Source organism: Pinus tabuliformis, chromosome 1_2 (assembly GCF_031772625.1).
Source record: "Pinus tabuliformis cultivar Carrire ecotype Pingquan chromosome 1_2, CPIR1, whole genome shotgun sequence".
NCBI classification, from domain to species: Eukaryota; Viridiplantae; Streptophyta; class Pinopsida; order Pinales; family Pinaceae; genus Pinus; species Pinus tabuliformis.
Window position 1 is genome coordinate 474,818,684 of NC_142298.1, and position 25,768 is coordinate 474,844,451.

Consider the following 25,768-nt stretch of genomic DNA (forward strand, 5'->3'; position numbering starts at 1 on the left):
ACAAAGAAGAAGATAAAGGTGCTGAAAAAGATAATGGTGGAGAGTTTTGCAGCAAGAATTTGAAGAATTCTGTAAGAAGTTGTACAGCAGGACATAAGTCTACTCATATACACCTCAGCAAAATGGATTTGTAGAAAGAATGAATAAGATGTTTATGGAAATGGAAAGAAGAATGCTCAGTGGTGTCGGGTTAGGATAGCAATTCTGGGTAGAGGCAGTGGATACTGCATGTTACCTGGTCAATAGGTCACCTTCATCATCGTTGGAGGTTAAGACTCAACAAGAGGTATGGAATGGTAAGAAACCCTCTCTTTCACATCTAAGGGTATTTGGATGTGATGCATATGTACATGTTCCAAAGGAGAAACGAATCAAGTTGAATTGTAAAGCTGAAAAGTGCATCTTTATTGGGTAAAAGGATGGCTTAAAGGGGTATAAGCTTTGGAACCCAGTCACACGGAAGGTTGTGTACATCCGAGATGTGGTGTTCAGAGAGGTAAAAGATGTTATTAAACATGAATTCCAACCAAAGGAACCTGAGAAGATAGAGTTTGAGGTTGAGGAAGAATCAAACTCTATAGCAGAGGAGGAATCAGAAGATGAAGAGCCACAAACTCTGGGTGTAAGAAGATCAATTCGAGAAAGAAGGCAGCCAGAAAGGTATAGTCCATATGCTTTCTATTCAAATTTTGCTTTCTTTATTACTGACAATGATCCTAGAACTGTGAAGGAACTAGTAGATTCAGAAGATGGCAACCTATGGAAAGAGGCCACAGTTGATGAAATGGCATCTTTGCAAAAAAATGAGGCTTTGGATTTGGTGCAGTTGCCAGCTGGAAGGAAACCTATTGGCAACAAATGGGTGCTCAAGAAGAAGACAAATGTAGAAGGAAAGGTGGAAAAATATAAAGCTTGGTTGGTAGCAAAATGTTATTCCCAGGTTCCAAGAATTGGTTTTGGTGATATTTTTTCTCTGGTTACTAAGGTAACTTCTAATAGATTACTTTTATCTGTTGTTGCTGCTTTTGATTTTGAGGTAGAACAGATGGATGTGAAGACAACATTTCTTCACAGGGATCTGGAAGAGGAAATATACATGAAGTAACTTGAAGGCTTTGCGGTGAAGGGTAAGAAAGAACTGGTATGCAAGTTAAAGAAGTCTCTGTATGGGTTGAAACAAACACCAAGGATGTGGTATCAGAAATTTGACACATTTATACGGGGACTTGGCTTCACCAGAAGCAAGGAAGATCACTGTGTGTATTTTAAATTAATTGGTGACCGTGTTATTTATCTGGTCTTGTATGTGGATGATATGTTGTTGGTTGGAAATGACAAAGAAATTATCCAGGATTTGAAGACCCAATTTTCCTCCAAATTCGACATGAAAGATATTGGTGCTGCAAACTATATTTTGGGCATGGAAATTAAAAGAGATAGGGCAAAGAGGAAGCTCTGGTTAAACCAGAGGAAGTATGTCGAGACAATACTGTAGAGGTTTAATATGCAGGATAGTAAATCGGTGAATGTTCCTATTCCTTTAGGTGTGAGGTTATCTATTAAACAGTGTCCCAAGACACAAGAAGAGGAAGAGGACTTTTCCCGTCTTCCATATGCAAGTGTAGTCGGTAGCTTGATGTATGCAATGGTCTATACTAGACCAAATATTGCACATGCAGTGGGAGTATTGAGCAGGTTTATGTCAAAACCAGGGAAGGAGCACTAGACAGTAGTGAAGCGGGTTTTCAGGTATTTGCGTGGCACTAGTGATTATGGTTTGTGCTACCAAGGAAGATCAGGATTGGACAAAATGTTGGATATTTGTGGCCTTGTTGATGCAGACTGGGTTGTAGATCTGGATCAGAGAAGATCTACAAGTGGGTATGTGTTTAACCTATTTGGAGGTGCAGTCAATTGGATGAGTAAGAAACAATTTGTAGTGGCACTATCAACTACAAAGGCATAATACATGGTAGCCACTCATGCAAGCTAGGAAGTAGTTTCGTTGTAAAGATTGTGTTCAAGTATTGGATTAGTACAAGGATCTATAAGGATAGACTGTGACTGCCAAAGTGCATTTTTCTTGGCAAAGAACCCCACATATCATTCAAAGACAAAGCACATTGATGTTTAGTATCACTTTGTGAGCGATATGATTAAAGACAAAAAAGTGTTGCTGGTAAAGGTGGACACTTTGAAGAATACTACAAATGCATTGACAAAGTTTGTGAGCTCTGGGAAGTTCTCTTGCTGTAGAGAGACAATGGGCATTTCAGGGATGGAAAAATGACTAAGGTCTCTTGTGGCCCCCTATGGAAAGAAAACAAGAAGTGGGAGAATGTTGGGTTGTGTTATATTCTTTCCACGACTAGCCCATGTAGTTAACTAGGCTGTTAGGGGGGGTTTGAGGCGTACCCATAACCCCACTTTATGGGGTCCCACCTATGTTTTGGACCCTATGTTAGGTTGGGTGGACCCACCTATGGTTTTGTGCATGATTTTAGCACATGTTTTTGGACACGATGGTTTTTAGTCCATGGTATTGGATGAGATGGTTTTCGGTCCATGGTATTGGATGATTCGGAATGTACAAATATGTATTATAACATTGAAAGGAACATAACAAAGCTCAAGCTGGTAGTCCCAGTTTTGGGATCCAGGGGAAAATCTCTGTGTATATGTGTTTTATGTGTTATGCTCTCGCATTTTTTATTTTCTATGTTTTAGAATTAGTATGCAGGTAATTTCTGTACGGGGTTAGAACCTACACGATGCAGTCATTTATGAGCATTAAAGCTAAGGGATAATGAAGCATTAGTTGGAATTTAGTAAAAGATGACTACATTTATGTGTGAAAATCCATTTAGCGTGATATGATATCTCCTTACGTGCATTTGAATAAAACTTCTTTTATCACCTTTACAAGTTATTTGCATCATTTCATTTTACATTCATTATCATCTTTGTGTATCCGATAGCTGTTGTTCTTCACATTTAGGGAAAATCCACAGAGAAAATTGTTGAAAACAATGATGAAGAAAAGCAAGGAAGTCACCTCTAAGAAGTCAGAAATGACTCCTGTGTTTATGAATACTACATGCAACAGAGAGGGAGAAACCTCTACATGGGAGGCCATGTATAATATACTAGAGGGAGAGAAACCAAGGATTCTAGAAATGAACATTACAGTTGATGGATGTGATTCCTCAGACACTTCCATGTTAGAGATGGCATGCTCATTTTTGCACCGCATAGCCGTGTGCCCAAAGATAACCCCTTATACCGACATGGTTAAATGGGTTATTAATGAAGCCGACATCTCAGATAAAGAATTCAAGACAAGAAGCCAAGAGGTTATGGGATCTTTTATCCCAGACAACCTATGACTTGTGTACCACCTACCAGAGCCACAAGTCATCTACAACAAGCAGTTCAGTTTGGCTTCAAGGGGATGCCTTTATTGCTGAGGGATTTCGCTCGGGCCTGTGGTAGACCTTGTTCAGTGGGAGATATGCGGGATCGATTCGGGTGGTGAAAGAAGATGGCAAGGAGTGGAAATATAGAGATCAAGAAATTTAATGGTTAGAGTTTTGAGTTATGGAAACTCAAGATGGAGGATTTGTTGGTGGATAAAGATTAGTGGATCGTGGTAGATCTGGGTTCTAAACCAATGGGAGTGTTCAATAAAGAATGGAAGAAGTTGGATCAAAAGGAAAAGAGCACAATACAATTGCGTGTCTTAGATTCAGTATTGTTGAATGTATCAGGGGAAGCTACAGCTAAGGCTTTGTGGGACAAGTTAGAGACTTTGTAACAATCTAAGTCTCTGATGAATAAATTATTCCTACAGAAAAAGTTGTATAACCTGAGGATGAAAGATGGAGACTCAGTGAAAGAGCATCCGAACGCATTTAATATTGTGGTGAGTCATTTATTATCTGTTGATATTAAAATTTTAGATGAAGATAAGTGCATCAGTTTTTTGTGTTCTCTACCAGATTCATGGGATAGTCAGGCTATTGCAATAGGTAGTAATGCAACTACCTTGCAGTTTGATGAAATAGTCTCATCCTTGCTAACAGAGGAGATGAGACGGAAAAGTATGGAGAGCCAAAATGGTGATGCCTTGTGTTTACAAGGACGGTCCCAAAACAGAAACAAAAATAAGTCATCGAGTGGGAGATCTAAATCTAGAGGGAGATCTAAATCTCGAGGAAAACCTATAAAGTTGGTTTGATGGAAATGCGGAAAGGAAGGGCATTACAAAAGCGATTGTAAATCTAAAACTCCTGACAAAGGAAAGGGATTTGATAATGCTCCTTCTGCAGAGGTGAAAACCACCTCAGATGAAGGTGGGGATGTGTACTTGGCTTCTTCAAATACACATGTAGATCATGAGGCATGGTTGATTGACTAAGGTGCATCCTTTCACTTCACTCCCCATAGAGAATGGTTCTACGAGTATGATAAATATGATGGTGGTGATGTATTCTTAGGGGATGATAGGAAGGCTAGAATTGTTGGTTGCAGAAATGTCAATTTGAATTTGCAAGGTGGAAGGGTTAGAACACTTCTGGGTGTGCTGCATATTCTTGCATTGGCTAGAAATCTAATTTCTGTAAGTAAGCTAGATGATGTAGGTGTAAAAATAGTGTTTGAGAAGGATACTTGCAAGATGGTTCAGAGAGCATTGATATTGATGCAAGGAGTTTGGATTGTAACTTTGTACAAGCTGCAAGGTATCACTGTTGTTGATGGGTGCAACACTTCTGTGGTTCCTGAAAGTGGAGCAGAAAATCTAGTGGTATCTGGAGAGAAGACCATGTTGTGGCATCAAAGGCTTGGACATATTGGAGAGAAGGGCCTTCGAATACTTCATGGTAAAGGTATGGTAGAAGGTATGAGTAATATCTCTCTAGATTTTGATTTCTGTGATAATTGTGTATATGAGAAGCAGAATCGGGTGAGTTTCCTCTCTGGTCTTAAGAGGGAAAAAATGATATTAGAGATTGTGCACAGTGATGTGTTTGGACCTGTGAAGGTTCCATCACTGGGTAATTTTGTGTAATATGTATCATTTATAGATGACTTCTCAAGGAATACATGGATATATTTCGTTAAGAAGAAATTTGAAGTCTTTGACAAGTTTAAAGAATTTAAGGCTCTGGTGGAAAACCAGACAGAGAAGAAGATAAAGGTGTTGAGTTCAGATAACAGTGGACAATTTTGAAGCAAGGAATTTGAAGCATTCTGTAAGAAGTGTTGTATGGCATGGCAGTAGACTAATCCATACACACCTGAGAAAAATGGAGTTGCAAAAATTATGAACAAGACGTTGATGGAAAGGGAAAGAAGCATGCTCAGTGGTGCAGGGTTAGGACAAGAATTCTGGGCAGAGGCGATGGAGACAGCATGTTACTTGGTCAACAGATCACCTTCATCAATGTTGGAGGATAAGACTCCACAAGAGGTATGGATGGGTAAGAAACCCTCTCTTTCACATCTGAGGGTATTTGGATGTGATGTATGTTCCAAAGGAGAAAATAACCAAGTTGGATAGTAAATCTAAAAAGTGCATATTTATTGGGTATAAGGATGGTTTAAAGGGTTATAAGCTTTGGAACACAGTAACAAGGAAGGTTGTGTACAACCGAGATGTGGTTTTCAGAGAGGTGAAAGATGTTATCAGTTATGAAGTCCAACCAAAGGAACCTGAGAAGATAGAGTTTGAGCTTAAGGAGGAAGAATCATACTCTACAGCAGAGGAGGAATCAGAATATGAAGAGCCACAAACTCTAGGTGTGAGAATATCAATTCGAGAAAGAAGGCAACCAGAAATTTATAGTCCATCTGATTTTTGTTCAAATTTTGCTTTATTTGTTACTAGTGATGATCCCAAAACTGTGAAGGAAGCAGTAGATTAAGAGGATGGAAACTCTGGAAAGAGGCCATGGTTGATGAAATGGAATCTTTGTACGAAAATGAGGCTTGGGATCTAGCGGAGTTTCCAGCTAGAAGGAAACCCAATGGTAGCAAATGGGTGTTCAAGAAGAAGACAATTGCATAAGGAAAGGCGGAGAAATACAAAGCTTGGTTGGTAGCAAAAGGTTATTCCTAGGTGCTGGGAATTGATTTTGGTGATATTTTTTCTCCTGTTGCCAATGTAGCTTCTATTAGATTACTTTTATCTATTTCACCTGCTTTTTATTTTGAGGTAGAACAGATGGATGTGAAGACAACATTTCCTCACGGGGATCTGGAAGAGGAGATCTACATGAAACAACCTGAAGGCTTTACGATGAAGGGTAAGAAAGAATTGGTATGCAAGTTAAAGAAGTCTCTGTATGGGTTAAAACAATCACCAAGGATGTTCTATCAGAAATCTTATACATTTATATGGGGACTTGGCTTCACCAAAAGCAAGGCAGATCACTGTGTGTATTTTAAATTAATTGGTGACCATGCTATTTATCTGGTCTTGTATGTGGATGATATGTTGCTAGTTGGAAATGACAAAGAAATTATCCAGGATTTGAAGACCCAATTGTCCTCCAAATTCGACATGAAAGAACTTGGTGCTGCAAACTATATTTTGGGCATGGAAATTAAAAGAGATAGGGCAAAGAGGAAGTTCTAGTTAACCCAGAGGAAGTATGTCGAGACAATACTGCAAAGGTTCAATATGCAGGATAGTAAACCGGTGAAGGTTCCTATTCCTGTAGGTGTAAAGTTATCTACTAAATAGTGTCCCAAGACATAAGAAGAGGAAGAGGATATGTCCTATTTTCCATATGCAAGTGCAGTCAGTAGCCTGATGTATGCGATGGTCTGTACTAGACCAGACATTTCACATACAGTGGGAGTATTGAGCAGGTTTATGTGAAAACCTGGGAAGGAGCATTGGACAACAGTGAAGAAGGTTTTTAGGTATTTGCATGGCACTAGCGCTTATGGTTTGTGCTACCAAGGAAGACTAGGATTAGATAGAGTTTTGGATATACGTGGCTTTTTTGTTGTGGACTGGGTTGGAGATCTAGATCATAGAAGATCTACAAGTGGGTATGTGTTTAACTTGTTTGGAGGTGTAGTTAGTTGGATGAGTAAGAAACAATATGTAGTGGCATTATCAACTACAGAGGCAGAATACATGGCAACCACTCATGCAAGCAAGGAAGAAGTTTGGTTGCAGAGAATGTGTTCAAGTATGGGGTTAGCACAGCGAGCTATAAGGATAGAATGTGACAACCAAACTATAATTTTCTTGGCAAAGAACCCTGCTTACCATTCAAAGACAAAGCACATTGATGTTCAATATCCCTTTGTGAGGGATATGATAGAATACAAAAAGGTGTTGCTAGTAAAGGTGGACACTTTGAAGAATACTGCAGATGCATTGACAAAATCTATGACATTTGAGAAATTTTCTTGGTGTAGAGAAACAATGGGTGTTGCATGGCTGGATAAATGACTAAGCTCCCCTATGGAAAGAAAACAACAAGTGGGAGGATGTTGGGTTGTGTTATATCCTTTCCATGACTGGCCTACGTATTTAACCAGGTGGTTAGAGGGGGGGCAGAGCCCCCCCTTGATTGTGCAGTGGGGGGGTCACAGGGGGGTTTGAGGGGCGCCAGTAGCCCCCCTCTAGAGGGTCTAGGGCAACACCCCAAGAAAATTTTTTGGACCCTATATTAGGTTGAGCGGACCTACCTATGGTTTTGTGCATGGTTTTCACACATGGTTTTGGAGGGGATGGTTTTCGGTCCATGGTATTGGATGCTTCAGCATGTATAAATATGTATTGTAACATTGAAAGGAAAATAATGAAAAATGAACCTGGTAGTCCCAGTTTTTGGATCTAGGGGAAATCTCTGTGTATATGTGTTTTATGTGTTATGCTCTCGAATTTGCTTATTTTATGTTCTTAGAATTCATATGCAGGTAATTTGTGTACGGGGTTAAAACCTACATTTTTCACTGCATAGTCATGCGCCCAAAGATAATCCCTTATATTGGCATGGTTAAATGGGTTATTGATGAAGCTGACATCTCAAACAGAGAATTCAAGAGAATAAGCCAAGAGGTTATGGGATATTTTACCCTAGATAGCCTACGGCTTATGTACCACGTACCACAGCCACAAGTCATCTACAACATGCAGTTTGTTGAGACGTTTGCCAAAGAGAACAACAACCCAGTAGATTGTACCCATTCCTGGTCAAATAATGAGGACAAAATCAAGAAAGACAAAATTGGCATATACACTACTTCGTCTATTTGTACCCCTCACAGTTTTGCAGCAGCCATGATATGTAGACTCTTTGGTAAACCCAATAGTACTAAATTCTCCCCAGAGTGGTTGCCATTAATAAAGGCAGTCATTAACGCAACTGTAATGAATTGGACACAAATTTTGTCTAAAAATTTAGCAAAAACAATAATCAAGTATAGAAGGAAAAGAAGAGTTGCTTCGAGGGTTTACCCTCCATTTTTTATGAGCGCCTATGTAATGGATGCAATTTGTTTTGGTTCGAAATTCCCTATCATGGGATGGAAATGGACTATTCGAAATCCACTTCCCATTCACATATACCATAAGGACATGTGGGAATCCAACTTTCAACCACATTTTTTCAAGATTTGTCATGGAGTTATGCTCCCTATTCACAAGCGGCTTTATAATCGAGATGCCCCCAGGTTTTCCCAAGAAGCTGAAGTAGATATCCTCCTAGTGGCCAGATGGTTTGGGGAGGAAACATTTACGTATATCAGGGTTTTTGGCAGCATCACCTCCCCCCATGTCCTCCCATGCTATGATCCAGACAAATTGATGGTTAGATAGATAGCCTATCAAACAACTAGTGAGGGAGGGATGAGCAAGGCATTAAAGGAACAAAAAAATGTGATCTAGCCTACATTCCATTTATAGTGTGGAGCATTTGTATTGCATGACCTAGGGCATGCATTTAAAGAAGAAAAGAACATGTTATCTCTGCGATTACCTAAATTCCCCAGAATGCAACATGACTAGTTCAGCACTGTCGAAATTTCATCACTTTGGTGAAAATAAAAGTATTCGGTAATGAGGAAGATGCCTTTGATGACATCTTTTTGCAGAAAAACACCTTCACCGAGGTGAAGCATGTGACACGGTTACTTTTTGACTGTGAAGATCTGGAAAGCTTTTACCTCTACAGAGAAACAAGGTTATCAAAGGTTGCATTGGACCAATTATTGATTGAACTAATAATGGAGCCTACTCCCAGTGTAAGTATAGAAGGTGACTCCAAAGAAAATTATAAAACTGATTCTGGAGCAGAATCCCAAGAGAAATCTGCCAGGGAATAAAAGAATTCATCACAAAATGGGAAAAGCAGAAGCATGGAGTTGGTAAAGGATACAACCCAATCTACACAAAAGATAGCTGAAGAAAATTTAGTCAGCAAGCAGACTGAGATCCATGCCACCTCCACACATCCAACAAAACCCCTGGTAATTTATTTAGAGGAAGAATGGGACAATTTTAATAAAAGGCTCAACACAAAATAACAAATGCCAGAGTTGCAAACTCCACAACAGAAAACAACTCAAGAAATTACAACAGAAGAGACTGTAAATACTCAAGAGGTAGAACACATCCCTATTAACCCCACCTCTGAAATAGTTTTGTTAATAGAAGGGATTCCCCCTCAAGATGTGTTTTATAGCCCACAACATAAGGCCATGGTGAAAAGACAAATAAAGAAAAGGAAGCTGGACTCTACAATTGCTACTATCCGTGAAAATGAAGCAATGGATGTTCTCTGGAAAGACTCACTCATTGACACATTCGCCAATCTTACTAGACTCTCACAATTTGCAGGTGCCTATGCTACAGTGACGATGGAAAAAGCAACAGAAGTAAAAAAAATTATTAGAGTAAAATAAGATAAAATTATGTCGCTTGAACAACAATTACAAAAAGAAAAATTTGACCAGCAGGTAGAGATATAGTACGCTATGCTATAATGGGAATTCAAGCTGATGCAAATAGAAGATCGAACCAGCTTATCCAAGAAGGAAGCACAAATACAGGAAATAATTGATCTACACAAAGATGATCCAAAAATTGATCAGTTCCTTACCAAAGCACTTAGTCTTAACTCCCAACTGATGCATCAGAAAGAATTATTGTGCCAGAAGATTTCGCAATGGAACTCTTATTGCGAAACAAGTGAAAAATTGACAAGTCAAGTTGTGGAAATGAGACTTCAATATGATGAGATATTTAAAAATGTCTTTGATTTCATCAACTAGTAGAATATAGAAGATGGGAGGAAATCCAAATTACCTAAACTACAAGAGTCTCATAAAGAAATCTTATTTGCAAGGTGGGATTCTTGGCTAAAAGAAGCAGAAAATGCAACAACAGACGCGACAGCAGCAATGAACACTATCATAGAAAATGTTAATGAAAATTTACATAGTTTCAACCTTGTGGCAGAATCCATTCAAGGTATACTTCTTTATGCGAAGCAACTTGAACTATAGTGGAAACAAGCAACAGAAGAAAAAATAGTAGTAATAAGGCAAACAACTAGGTTAAACTGAGAAGCATATTGGTAACATTTCGTAAAAACTCATAGCCAATGGATGACGACAATGCTGCCTAATGCCTTATGCTGACTAATTTTGTATTTGCTGGACAGTTGAAAGCTGAAGTCAGCCAACCAACACATCTCAAGCCCATGATGGACATTTGCGATCGAAAGGATCAAATGTAGGATAACTAGTCACCATTTTTATTTCTATTTTGAGTTTATTTTTGCATAATTTGAGGCAGGTCGTTTAAACCTCCTCAACTATTATTGTATTAATCTATTCTTAGTTTTATAGTTTAATTATTTAAATCCCTCATGCATTCAGAGAGGGGTCTAGAAATTTTATTAGAAACAGTGTTCAAAACATGCACTTCTGTCTCTTTGAGGAAGTTCTAGTGAAATTAATGGAACATGATTTATTTTTATCTGATTTAGCATCTTCTACTGAAATTGTACTTCTATACTCTTAGATGGTATTGAATGGATTGAATATAGACCAATATTGCTGAAGCACATGAGTAGGACGTATTATAAAAGGTACTTTTATTGTGTAATCTGTTTTACTTATGTATTAAGCAATGATTTTTTTTTCGAAGTGTTTATGTGTGAAAGTTTGAATCTTGATTGCCATTATTGCACTTCTGTATGATGATGATCTATATTTTATATTAAATACATGAATAATTCCTTATGCAATATATCATTCACAATCGTTTTGGCTAACTTTTTATACGAAATGATTATTGTTAAATTGAATTCATTTCTCATTGCAATTGAATGACCTTTATTATCAATTTCTTTCAGACATTATTGTAGATCACATACATTAATTTAATCCGGGGTATCATTATAATTAGATAGTGTTTAAATTAGGATAAAATTCATGTGATTGTTAGTTTAGATTAGATTACTTCTAACTCAAACATTACTTCAAAACATCACATATCACCCCATTAGCACAATCATTAAATAGATTGGGAAACTGGTCCCACTATCCCTAGTTGGAGCCACTACTCCAAACAGAAAAGGAGCTGCCAAACAAGGTCCGGACCAGGTGATTTTCCCCCATTTTGAAGCAATAATTTTCAAGGCTTTGACAGGTTCCAAAAGATCTTGTAATGTTGATGCACTGTCTCTACTATAGCTATGGTCTAGTTGTAGCTTTAGTGGTTAAACTGGCACTTTACATAGACCACATCCAAGAGGAATGAGGCCATATAGAATTCTGATGGCTGGTCTGACTCAATATCCTTAGCTACAACTATATTTGTTCTTAGTGCTGAATCTAGGATGATGGTCCAGTTGAAATCCATACCCCTAGTGGTGACAACGTACATGATAGGCACCCATGTCCCAAGGAAAACATCTGTGTTGAGGCTATCGTACAACTGGTTCATTATACCAGCGATCAACTGATAAACCTTCTTTATTCCATCCATTATATATATTTGATCACTTTTGAATAGAAACTTGGACGTGTCTTTCCACCATTCTCTCAGAATATCCTTGGTCGAAATTACAAAATTTGAGAGCCATCGGGTGTTAAATGCCTCCTCATTTTCATGTAAACTGTAATATGTAGCAATGTCTATAGAGGAGATAATTGCGAATGGTGCACCTAAGTGATCTCTTACCATCCATTGATCCATGTCTATATTCTGTATGATCCACTCAATGGTCTCAATGCATGGAAAAACTGGGGGATGTGACGCCACCTTGTGGATTTTCGAGCTCTAAACATTTATGTATACTTGGAAATCCTATTGGTACTCTGGGATCTCCTTTTTAGAGAATTTTGTGTAAACATCAAAGAAGGAGAACTTAGTTCTTTTGTTGATATTACATGTGGTATCCCCATAGATGGGGGGTAGCAGGGCTTGGTAAATCTCCTGCACACCATTTTGGCACTCCTACAGGTAGATTTCACTACTGGAGGTGCCATCTCGTTATCAAAGGAGGAGATTAAGATGCACTCAAGATCAATGTCACCTGGCATGTCAAACAAGAAATGCCATGATGGGAGAGAATGCATGAATAATATCTCCTAATAGAAAGAAAAAATTATAGTTTCCATATCTCGGGAAGAATTTTCCTTGGCAGGTCACAAGGTTGTAGGGATCAAGGGGTCGTGTAGGTTGCAAGGGTGAGCATGTGACTTGGTGACTAGTAGGTTAGTAGCCACAGCTAGGTCACACATGTCATGGGTTTCAAAGGTCAATGGTCATGGATGGGAGTGGGTCATGAAGTCACATATAAGGATGGGTCTTAGGAGTCGCTTGGTTATAAGGATCATGAGGTAGCACCAGTAAGCCTATCATGGATTTTGGCATCCACCACTGGAGTGGTGTATTCCACTGTGGTTGTGGCAGAGCGTAAGGTTGAAATGACTAGATGTCTGGCTAGGAATGATACTGAGATGCATAGGACCAGGGAGGGGCCGTAGACCAATAAGGATTTGTAGGAGGTCCCCAAGAAGGTATAGTTGTGTTTTGGTTGGGGTTGTAATATGCATGGGATGACCCTTGCATGCCCTACTGGTATGGTCTAGGTCTAGGAGGTCTCCTTTGGTTAATGTAGCAAAGCTGCTTAGTGACCCCTTCAGCTCCTTGATATACCACTTTGAGTTCAGGTAAAGAAGGGCACTTGTCTGCGCAATGGTTTTCTTCACAAACCGAGCAAATTTCAATACAGTTCAATGGACATTTATTCCTAGGATGCCTCTTGGTGCATCTAGGACAAAAGATGGCCAAGGCTCTCTTTGCTTCCTCCTACTTCCTTTTAATGTACATGGTGTTAGCCTCCTGTTGCAAAAGGTTTTCATATTTCATGATTGGCATTTTTACATGCCAAATATGTCATACTTTGCATGCTGCAATGCTCCGTATTTCCTGAAAGAGGCCAAAGAAGAGGCCATGAAAGTGTGCCAGTCTAAATGCCACTGCTGTATTCCAATTTTCATAAGTTATTCCTTTTGAAAAATTTTCTGTCAAGGGAAGGCCAAACAACTTAATCTTGGCTTCCCTAGGTTTCAATTTCTTGTTTTAGAATATTGAGAATGAATATCTGTCCAAACAGTTTAATCTTGGCAGATTTGTAGATAGGTAGAGAAACAAAGGAGCCCAACTGCTTAATCTGGGCCCTTGGAAGAAATACGTGTAGATTTAGATAGGAGGGCAATTAAAAGAAAAAAGCAATCAAGGTTTGCAAGTCTAAGTGCACCCTTCCTGAAGTAACAAAAAATGCTAGGAGTATTAAGCTGGGTAGGTAGCCTGGGGTTGCAGAAGCCAGATTGTCTTTAGTTTTGGCCTTGACAAAGAAAGCTCATCTCATCAGTGGCGAAGGTACCAAAGCGGTGTTGTGATGGCAGAATTATGGAGGCATGTCTAACTCCCCCTTCTTCTCATTTCCCAAATCACTCACTAACTTCCCTGAAAGGGTCAAGATCTGCTTGATACCTCTTAGTTTCATCCTTTTCCATATCATTTGCCTTGGTAAAGACCTTCTTTGCTCAAGGCATGTTCATACTTCCTCTATGGATCATTTTCCCCCCTTATTAGCCTAAGATTCACATACTTAGCGCTTTCTTATCACTTGTCATATTAACTACTAATTTTACTATGTAGCTCCCTATCTATCTCCCCTTCCCCTATTAAAACTATGTTAAAAAACTCCCCTATACACATATTCCCATCCCCAGGCACTATAGCCCTATTTTATCAGTTTGGGAAATGATAAGTCCATTTGGGGCTTAGCATTAGCCTTCCATGTCCTAACCAGGAGTTAGTCTGACACCTAGTCACCCTAACAACCATTTCCCCCTAAGTCCCAACCCTACAATACCCATTCCCCACCCTTATCCTAAGGTCACACACATAAATATATTTCCCCCCACTTGCAAAAAACCCAAAACCCACATTTCTAATGTTTAAAACCCCCCGCGCCATATAAAAACACATAATTAAATATGCGCGGGCCCATCCCTAACCGTCCGCCACCTTGCTCAGGCCGCCGACCGTCAGATCTGGCACGCCCAAGATCTACGGTGGGCGGGCCTTTTTGTGCCCCGATGTGCCGAGGGTTAACGCTCGGGAGATGGGTGGTTTTCCTGTCGTACTCCCGCCACGCGCCACCCTCTCAGCTGTGGCGGAGCTCCCCTCTCCTATACCGCCTGCGCACAAAAGCGGTGCGCCCAAAATAGAATACCGCCTTCCCCCCTCCTGCATCAGCACCACATCATGCTGATGTCACCATGCCGCGTTGCACTCCTGCTGCCATGTCCTTTCCATGTCACTACCATGTAACCTCCTCCACCGTACCGCCACGTCACCCGTCGTACTACTGACATCACCCTGCCACATCACCTGCCATACTGGATCCCACCGCATGATGTCATCCTGATGTCACCGTCAAAAAGTGCGAAAGGCACAAATCGTAGCCTAGGAAGCTCGGAATCAAAATCTGAGGCAGTTTTTCATGCGCGATTAGCGCCTTAATCACGCATGGCTACGGGAAATAGGCCAAAATGGAAATCCCTTTCATAGCTCGTCTCCAGTAGGCCCGAAAGGCATTGAATGACATGAATTTCTTCGCGCAGCATTCAGAAAGGGGCAAACACAGTTTTAAAAGCAAATAGAGGGCCGAACAATAGCCATGAAGATCGATGCAACAAGTTAAAGAGTATCAGGAGTGAGAAAGGTGCACATTCAGTGCCAAAGCATATCTAGGAAGCGACAAAGAGTATCAGTCGAATATTTTAAAGGAAAACCTTTATGCCCAATGTAGGTGAACATTGAATGACCTCCAACAAAGTCAAAGAAAGCAGTAAAGGCCAATCAAGGCTCTCCCATCATAGTTAATGCTCCTCAGAAAAAATCAAGAGCATGGATCAAAACCCAAAGCACAGTTATGGCTAAGTGATCAACACAAAGCCATAAAGACAACACATTAAACTCATTTTGGTACGGCTGCACCCAGCGCAACTCGAGGATATTTTCCCGCATTTATTTCAGACATGTATTAGGTTAAAGACACTTATTATAGCAGATCTGTTTGAGATCTGATCTTTATAGATATTTTACTTATAAAAAACCACCCTAATTCACTGTTAAAGGGGTTGGTTTGGTTGTATAGCTCCAAGAGAGACTCGCTCTGTATACCTGATTTTTTACTTAATCAAAGACTGTTGAAAGCTTGGAGGAATGACTGTGTGCTGTGTATGAATGTTCTGAAGAATTGAATGTGGAATTCTTGTGCTGCAACATGATTCAATAAGTGTTTCTTACCTTTGTTCTTCATTCATGTATCATCCAAAATAGCAGAAAGAATGAATAGTCTAGAATTGGTTTAATTTCCCTCTATGCTCAATTTCTGTTGTTTCTATATTTTTTCATCTGAAATAGAAATGAATATGAATTCCCTGTGGCTCATATTTCCCCTAATTCACTCATGTTTGACCGTTATCTATGGATTCTTCACTGCTCCTAGATAGAGCTCATTTACCTTCCTTCCGCTAAGTTGAATGAGAGATTCTTAACTGCCTCTCATTCCTGCCCTTCACTCCATCCTTTAGCTTGAAATATTGTTTCATGTGTAGCTAGCTTGCTCCATATTCCCTCTTGTGACCAAGAAAATGCACCAGCAGTCCTACTCCTTGACTCCACGCCCAATGGTTCTAAAACTTTCATGTTATCCCTGCCTCTTTACTTGAAAGCATCATCCATCCCACCAAAACCAAAACAAAACCCCTAGTACCCAATAACTAGCCTAAATCATCATCAACAAAGCTAAATCCTTAAGAGAGAGCCCTCTCTGACTGCTGGTGGGCTAGCACTTGCAGTCCAAAGATTGGCTTGTGGTTACCTCGGCCGTATCCCTCAAGGAGCTAAGGGACAACCTAAGTGATAACACATGGTATCCATTTGCAAGGCAAGGGTTTGCAACCTCACACTTTTGAAATCTTCGACCATGTTTCCAATTTCACCCTTGATGGATGAGTTGGAAGATGATGTACTGGTCATAGGTTGACTACCCCTACCCTTTTCCTCGCCACCCTAGAATGGTTTCTAAAGAAAATCTTGACATCCTCATAGGGTAATTGGTAGATATATCCTCCTACTAACAAATGTAAGGTATCCAAAAGATCTTCTCTTACTCTACTAAGCAGGACCAACTTTAGTGATTTAGGGTCAAGTGTGCACCTGGCCCTTTTGTAACTGAGTTGGAATATTTCTTCATAATCTTCTAAGGATTCGTCATGGCCTATGGTCATCCTGAAAATTTCTTCTTTAGTATCCTTTGATCGACAGTAGTCTCGATTTTTGTTGTTAAAGGCCTGCTGCGTTTGAGCCTAAGTTGTGATGCTATCTCCAGGTAAGCCCATAAACCAACGCAATGCCACATCCTTGAGGATAGATGGAAATGGAAATAGTTTTAACTTTTGCTCATCATCTGTATAGTCATGGGTTCAACATATAACAAAAAACTCAAATAGGAAACTGTCGGGGTCCTCTGTGGTCAAGCCATGGAAATGAGGTAGGGTAGAGGGGCTTATATTTTTCATCTTAGTGTCCCCATTGGTTTCCCTGATTGGTAAGGCACCCTCAATTCTCTCTCTATTCCCTATGTCATTTAGGTTTTCAGCCATTGGTTTAGTAGGAATGGGTTCCTTTTATTCTTCTTCCCCTATAGGTTCTTCAAACATGTCAGGTTGCTCACCTAAGGGTTCCTCCATTTCATAGCCACCAAATAAGAGAGAAGGTTGGTTGTTGGATGTAGTGGGGGTATTTGGAAAAAATTTCCCTATTTTGTCCCTATTCCTATGATGCATGAAAGGAAATATTTTTGGGCTGGTTTTGTATCCTTTTTCAAAACTTGTAAAGTACTTGTAGAAATGAAATTGCTGGTTGAATGAAAATCACTGACGGAATCAAAAAGATACTTGTTGAATTAAAATCCTACTTAGAGAATGGAAAGGAAAGCAGATAATGAAAAATGAAAGAATGGAAACAACTAGATTACTTTTGTAAAAATAAACTAATGGAAGAATATTCAAGATAAGAAATAAAAGAAAATAAAGAAGTAATCACATTATACTCAAACACCTCCCCAGCGATGTTGCCAAAAAGTGATGAGCACCAATATTGCAACAAGGATGTTGCAACTCCTAGGCTACCAGCTTTACTTATCAACTTGGGGTTAGTACAAACTTGGAGGTGACAGTGCTGTATGCAAAAGTAAAAGTGATGGTTCTGCCTGTTGTCACTATTCAGCTTGCAAGAGACCACTAGGGTTCCAAACCAGAATTCTATAGAGTTAGAAGAGGCTTGATTCTTTGATGGAAGAAGGGAAAATCTACTCTAAGGGAATTACTCTATTGCAGTAATGGAAAAGGCCAACATGTAATGCTAAACCACACCATACCCTAATTAACCATTTAAGAAAATATGCTAAGTAGAATTTATAAATCAACAATAAACAAATGCTACTATCTAAGTTGCAAAAGTAAAAAACATCAAACCATACTAATGTGCAAGCAAAGAAACTAAACTAAATCTATTTTCACTTTATTGGTTTTTTAGGAAAAATCAAGTATGCCAACTAATTGTTCATGTGGATGTGACAGGTGGATGGAAGGTGTTTGAGGATGGCTAGAAGGTTTATGAAGTGGTTAGATGGTGTAGAGTGGTCCTAGGAGGATTTTTCTGACTTCCTAGAGGTTTCCCATCAATTCGGTGTCAAAACAGGTTGTTTCAGGAAAACCTACAGGATGTACTAGAAACATATAGGATGATCCTATAGGAATTACAAGAAACCTACAAGATACAACCGAGAGCTAATTGTGAGGTGTTGGAGGTGTTGGGAAGCTTGGGAAATGTGTGTGATGGGTGGAATGTAGTGTTAGAAGATCTAGGAGCACTCAAGAGTCAATATCCAATATAAGAGATGGCTAGATTCATTCCATTTGTTTAGGGGAATTTCAATGAAAAATGATGAAAAACTAGTGAGGGTGGTGGTGAAACAAGGGATGGCTAAGGTGGATGAAGTGGAAGGTGGCTGCTGGTTATGAAGTCTTTGTCTCCTCCTGAAGTACCTTCTCTGCTTAAAACATGTGTGTCTTCCCAGAACTATGAAAAAAGATACATTTTCATAAACTAGGAAAGCATGAATTAATTGCCTATATTATGCATGAAGAAAGTTGTTGAAGGGAATGAGAGCATGAGTGACATATTATTGCAAAAATGGAGATGTAAAAAGATGACAGTGAAATCTACCTTGCAACATTAACCAAATACTAAATCAAAGAAAACAAACTCTAAAGCTCATACAAGAACTAGAAATCTGTGTTTTTGGAACTGTTGAAGGGTTGCTTCCTCAAGTCATGGTCCTAGAGGGGGGAAGTGAGTATGAGACACCTGTTGAAAACCTTGTGATGATCCCTTTTCTCCTTGATAACCTGCTACTTGAAAGAAGGCACAAATGGAAGTGAACTACCACACAACCAATCTAATCTACATTGTTGTAATGGAAATGCATCTTCTAAGCAAATGAACAATTAAGCTATGAATATATACTAGCATACATGCTCAATAAATAGTAGCCCGGCTACTAGGGTTGGGACCTAACCCAAGAGCTTCATCCCTATGAGTTAGCTCAGTGGTGGTTCAAAGAAAAACTCATTCTTATTAGCAAAACAATAGATTACATCAAAAAATTGTCACAAGTCTTGCAACTCGAAAATAGAGTAGAGTTTTACAATACAAATCTAAATCCTACTGAGGTCCTAGGCCTATCCACTTATACATCTAAAGTCTCCAATGAATTCCTTAAAATTAGGGAGGCCCTGCTCCCAAACTCGAGAAAAACTGGTGCTTTGTCTTTCACTTGTTCGACTAGCTTCTAGTCCTCATGATTTGGCTATTTGCACTTCAAGCTGATGGAGGAATATTCGAATGGAGGGATAGTCCTGAAATGGCATGGTTCCCCTATGTGCTAGTGTCTTAATCTAAAACTGTAGCCATTATTCTTTGAGGTAGAGAGAATAGGGTTTGGCTAGCATCCTACACTGGATTGCATCCAAGGAGAGGTTGGCCATACATGCTAGTTGGTTCTTTCTTTCCTGCATGTGTCCCCTCAGCCATGCATTTTATGTCTCTAGTTGATTTCTCATTATAGCTTAATTGTCCCTTAATCCCACTTAGCTCTCTGCCCATTTCTTTGAGTTTCTCTTCCATGTGCCCAATGTATTCCACCCCCTTTGACTTGGTGGTCTGCATCCATTGGTGAGTTTTGGTCCTCTCCTTCTCAAGCTCAATGAACAGTGGGATGGAAAAATTTTGATGTATGACCATGCCTCCTCAAATAAATAGGTAATAGGAGCCCAAGTTAGGTTGGGGGCTCGGTTCTTTTGTATTTGGGTCCTCCTCATTAGTTTGTTGCTGCTCCCCTACCTTCCTTTCCAATTTATGTGCCTCCTGTAGATTTAGCAGAGTATCATGTAGGACTGTTTTTGCTTCCTTTAGATTTTGCTATGGATCCTGTAGGATTGCCTTACCCTTTGAGGAAGTTGATCTAGTAGTAGGCCTCCTTACATAGGTGATAGGGGACTTAGGGGAATGCATTTTGTCTTTTTGGGTAGGGAAATATTCAATATCAATAGGAATTTTTTTTTTATGTTTGTGGCTGTCCTTCTCTTATTCTTGCACTCTTTCTTGTCCTAAAATATAGTGGGGTCTGCCTCTGCCTTTTTCCTTTTTGCTTGATTGGGGTGCTGAGAGCAGTGAGGGCAGTTGTTGCCTCTGTCTCAGTGGCCTTTGGAGACACCCTAGGTGACTCCTCCTTGTGTTTTGTCCCCTCTGTTCTATTGCATTCTTCCTCTCTCTTTTTCATATCTTCTTCTGCTTTTAGATATTCATCATATCTATCAGTTTCCTCATTTTTCCTCCTCTATTTCTTCATCGTCCTCCTTCTTTTCTCCTTCTCCTTCATCATCCTCCTTCTCTTCTCCCTCTTCTTCTTCATCTTCATCATGTTCCTATATGTCAGCACCTTCTTCATCCATCTCATCCTCATCTTGCTCTGTATCCTCCTCTTTCTGTTTTACTTCCTCTTCATTAACAGTAAGACTAACATCATAAGTGAGAGCTTTGATGTCATCTTCTGTTGGCATGTATCTAAAAAATGAACATGTTATAGGAGTTCTGAGGTTTTGGAAGGCATCTTCAATGAGGATCCTAATCAACCCATGGCGAGCCAATTGTTGGGAATTCCCCTCCTTCACTTTGATGCTTGAGTATATGAGTGATTGAAGCAAGAAATATGGTATGCTGAGCCTCTGGTGAGGGGGTGCTTCTACTCCAAATATTAATTCTTCAAGGATCCTGAAATGATAACCATAGACAACACTATATCTACCCTCACATGATATGTATTTGATGAGTTGGTAGCCTACATCACTCTATGGGTGTGGTAGACTTTCCCTCCTTACTCCATTTTTGTGCTAAGTGGGTTCTTCACCTTCTAAAAAGAATTTTATTTTTGCCACTTGGTTGTATCCTTTGTATTATTTTCTCCACGAGATTCCTAAGGGAAGTGTGGTGACCCTGCTAATGAGCTATGTGGTGAGATCTATAGGGAGGCCCCTTATTACAACAATGGCATGGATTCTATTGTGTGGAGTGAGGGAGAGAGAAAATTCTTGAGCCACCTCATCATCATACCCTTTGAATTTTTCGAAAAACCCCATCCAATTATGTCTTGTAAAGATTTCAAGCACTTGGGGGCATTGTTGGATTCTCACAGTGTTTGTGGGCTCTCTCTTATTAAACCCTCCTTTCATCTTGCTGGTGAAGCTTGAGGAGAAAATGAGAGGGTTGACACACTTTTCCAAATGCAGGAACAAAATAGAGCTGACTATGTATTTGATTGACTTCACAAAGTTGCTAAATTCACTCAAATTTAGAGTATCCTTGGTTCATCTACTTGCAAAGGGGGATGTAGTTTTAGAGCCTACCTCTTTATACTAGTTTCCATGGTTAATTCCCATGATATCCCTTCTGAACTCTTCTCTGCCAATCCTGTAGATAGTCTCCGTGTATCCTGAAGGAATTCTTGTGCCTGCTCCTATAGAATTCCTGTGTAGTGAAAGATGGATCTTTGCTTCCAGTGGGTGGCCTGGGTTATGAGAGCGACTTGAGTGAGGGAGTTTCAAGGAGTTGAAATGCATGAATGCATGGGAATGATGTTTTATTTCCTCTTATGGTGATTTGAGGTGAGGTGGTGTGTTGGTAGCAAAGGTATGTTGTTTTTTTTGGATCATTGGTCCCCACTACCACCTCATCATTTCCCACTCCTTGTAATCAACTCCCACCTCGTAGATTTGTAGTTTAACCACTTCTTGTTCTACTCCTCTATCTTTGAGTTGACTATAACCATGTGTGAGAGGACAACTGGTTGTGCATGTGCTGACTGAATGAAGGTGGCCAAGTTAACTAGCCCCCTTTTCACTTAAACCAACTATCTCGTAACGCTTACAATTTTTTACTACATGATGCATATGAGAGAGCGAGCGACATACTTACCTATGGTTTCAATGCTATGTTGCAGTTGTCGAAGACCAGAGGTGCTGCTATGTATATTTTTTGCATGCCATTCTTCTTCCTCCTATTGCTGTCTACTAAAGGTTTCTTTGTTTTTGCAGGTATCTATGGTTGAAGATTTGATGCTGCTACTTTGGAGCTCCAGGATCATCCCAGTGAAGACTTTTTGTTGGTGTGATTGGGATTTTGTGGGATAGGCTTCTACAAGATTTCCTATAGTATGTCTTGTAGTTGCTTCTCCCTCATAATTATTTAACCATTTTGCTTGCTAGGGCTGTGAGGATGGTGACATGGATGGAAATAAGGAGTGGAAGAGTGGAGAGCAAAGGATACTCAGGTAATGCTCTTTAATCCTCTTTGTTTCCTCTTTATTTTATTTTTTGAAGACTAGAAGAAACTGTTGAAACTGATCCTTTTTTTTGAATGGTGAGTGCAGGGATGATGATGGTGGATGAGGTGAGGTTCTATATCATGAATAGGGTGAATTTTATGGACCTAACAATTCCATCATATGCCTTTGGATTTATTCTTGTATGACTTATGGGCCACTGTAATTCCTACAAGATCATCTTGTAGGTTTTTAGGGGATCCTGTAGAAAACACAGTCTTTGGATAAATTGAAGAAATGGAGTGGAAAACTGAAAAAAATTATGGAGGGATGTGTGGTAAGGAGTGAATAAAATTAATATGTGAGAGGCAGGGGTCTCCTTGGGATCCTCTTTTTCTCCTTGACTGTCCTTCTCGCCCATCTGCAAATGGAAATTTCATGATTAATAATATATATATATATATATATATATATATATATATATATATATATATATATATATATATATATATATATATATATATATATATATATATATATATATATATATATATATATATTTATATATATATATATTTGAAAAACAACTAGGCTGCCTCAGAGAGGTTTTCACCTAGGGATATTCTTATTCTCTTTTTCCTTTTGTCCCATTTTCTCTTTTTTTTTCATCACTGGGCTGCCTCAAGAGGTTTTCACCCAAATATGGGACTCACGTGCCTCATGGAGGTTTTCACCTGAGTCGTTATTCTTTTTTATTTTTTCTCAGTGATTTGATGAGGGAGGTTCTGGAACTTGCTCCACCATCATCAATGTTTTATTGATATCATCAACGAACTCTTGTTTTGATAAAGGTCTCTTGTACATTTTCAATCGGTGTCCATTAACAGGAAAAGGAATGGCTTCTTCATCTATGGTTCTTATTTCAACTAAAACATTATCATGGCATCTTTCCACGACATAAGGTCTGAGCCATCTTGTCCTTAACTTTCCCTTGAAGTCTTTATTCCTAGAATCATATAACAATGCCCAATCACCTTCCTGAAATTTCTTCTCCTTAATATTTTTATCATGCCAGATCTTTCTCTGAAGTTGAACTACCTATGTATGTAGGAGGGCCTACATTCTAAATTCATCCAAGCCATTCAATTGGAACAATCTCTCTTTCTGTGCACTGCTGATATCTAAATCTAGTTGGGCTACCATCCTTAATGTGTTGTATTCAAATTAAATGGAGATCAAGGCCTTTTTCCCATGGACCAGCTCATAGGGTGTGACTCCAGTGGTGGTCTTCCATGTGGTATTGTAGGCCCAGGTGGCCTCAACTAGTCTTTCTACCCAATCCTTCCTACTGTTGCTCACCACCTTGGTTAAGCTACCCTCCAGTGCTCTGCTGGTCACCTCCACTTTCCCATTAGCTTGTGGATGATAGGGAGTGGAGGTCTTATGCTTGATCTTGTGATGGCTGAGTAGGTCTTCAATCATGTTGGAAGTAAACTAGCTACCTTGGTCTATGACCAACTCTCTAGGGTACCCAAATTTGTAAAATACATTCTCCCTTAAGAACTCAGCCACCTTCTCTTCTGTTTCTACCTTAATTGCCTTCGTTTCAGACCACTTAGTCAAATAATAAGCGCGCACAATAATGTACTTTTTTTTCTTTGAAGTAGGGTCAATAGACCCAATGAAGTCCATGCCACACTTGTGAAATGGCTCGAAATTCACTTGAGGCTGTAGAGGCATTTCATCTCTTGGAGTAGGCCTTCCCATCCTCTGGCATCGATCACACTGACTAGTGTAATTTTTCAGATCCTGATGAAGAATGGGCCAATAATAGCCTTCTTGTAACACTTTGAATGTTGTCCTCTTTGCTACAAAGTGATCTCCACAAGGCCCATCATGACAGGTCAGAAGGATGTCAAAGACTTCCTCTTCCCTGACACACCTTCTCAAGATTTGATCTAGGCCAAGTTTGAAAAAATTGCCGCCAATCCAAGTGAAGGGGGCTCTTTTCTTGTCTATCTTGCTCTTTTCTTTAGAGGACAAGTTTGGTGGGAATTGTGTTGATAACAAATAGTTTTCTATATCAAAAAGCCATGGATAAAGAATTGTAATAGAAAACAAGTGCTCATCCGATAACTGGTCATCCACCATTCCTTCTTCACCTACAGGAAAATTTACCCTGAATAAAATGTCTGCAACCACATTTTCCTTACCAGGCTTATCAACAATGGTTAGCTCAAACTACTGTAATAAAAGTAACCATCTTATAATTCAAGCATTCACATCTGGTTTGTTCATTAAATATTTTATTGTAGCATGGTCAATATGTGCAAATGTTTGATAGCCTGTAATGTAATGCCTGAATTTGTTTAACAAGTGCACAACAACCAGGAGTTCCTTTTCGGTCATTGTATAATTAGTTCATCCTTCAATAAGTTCTTACTAATAGAATAGATAACATAAGGCAGTTTTTCATCTATTTGAACTAGGGATGTTCCTATGGTTTTGTGTGAGGCATTTGCATGAATATGAAAGGGGAGGGTCTAGTTTTCGCCTCGAGGAATTGGTGTAGTGGTTAATTTATCCTTTAGGATGTCTAAGGCCTCTTGACAGATTTTTGACCATATAAAGTCAAAATATTTGGCCAACAAGCCAAATAAAGGAGAGGCCAACTTGTTGACGTCTTTTATGAACCATTGGTAGTATCTAGCTAACCCTAGGAAACTTCTGACATCTATCTGCTTTTGAGGAGGTGGGACCCTTTCGATGATGGCTATCTTGTTTGGGTACACCTGCAGTCCTTGTTGAGATATCGAATGACCTAGCATGGTCCCTACAGTCATTAATAATTCACATTTCTTAGGACTGAGAGACATGTTCATTTCCATGCACTTGTGTAGTACTTTGCATAGGTTAGATAGGGCTTCTTGAAAATCACATCCATAAGGTGTAAAATCATTCATATAAATCTTCATTGCATCATGGAATAATTCGGTGAAAATACTCAAGATTGCTCCCTGGAAAGTGGCAGGAGCATTGCATAGGCCAAAAGGAAGGACCCTATAGGCAAAATTACCCCAAGGATAGGTGAATGTGGTCTTATACTAGTCTTCTGGGAAGATCTAGATTTAGTTGTACCCACTGAATCCATCTAGGAAAGAGAAAAACCCATTCCCTGCTAGGCTATCTAGCACTTGATCAATGAAGGGTAGAGGAAAATGATCCTTCTTTGTGGCTTTGTTAAACTCCCTGTAATCGATGAAAATCCT

The 25,768-nt window shown here is 39.5% G+C and overlaps 1 protein-coding gene across 1 annotated transcript in view; it reads right to left on the reverse strand.

The window, feature by feature from the left end:
- Positions 1-20,742, reverse strand: part of LOC149206404 (cysteine-rich receptor-like protein kinase 2) — an 84,308-nt gene extending 63,566 nt beyond the window's left edge. The window contains exon 1 of the mRNA XM_089397686.1: positions 20,622-20,742. Coding sequence (XP_089253812.1) covers positions 20,622-20,742 — 121 coding nt within the window. The remainder of the gene's footprint in view (positions 1-20,621) is intronic.
- Positions 20,743-25,768: the final 5,026 nt, after the last annotated feature.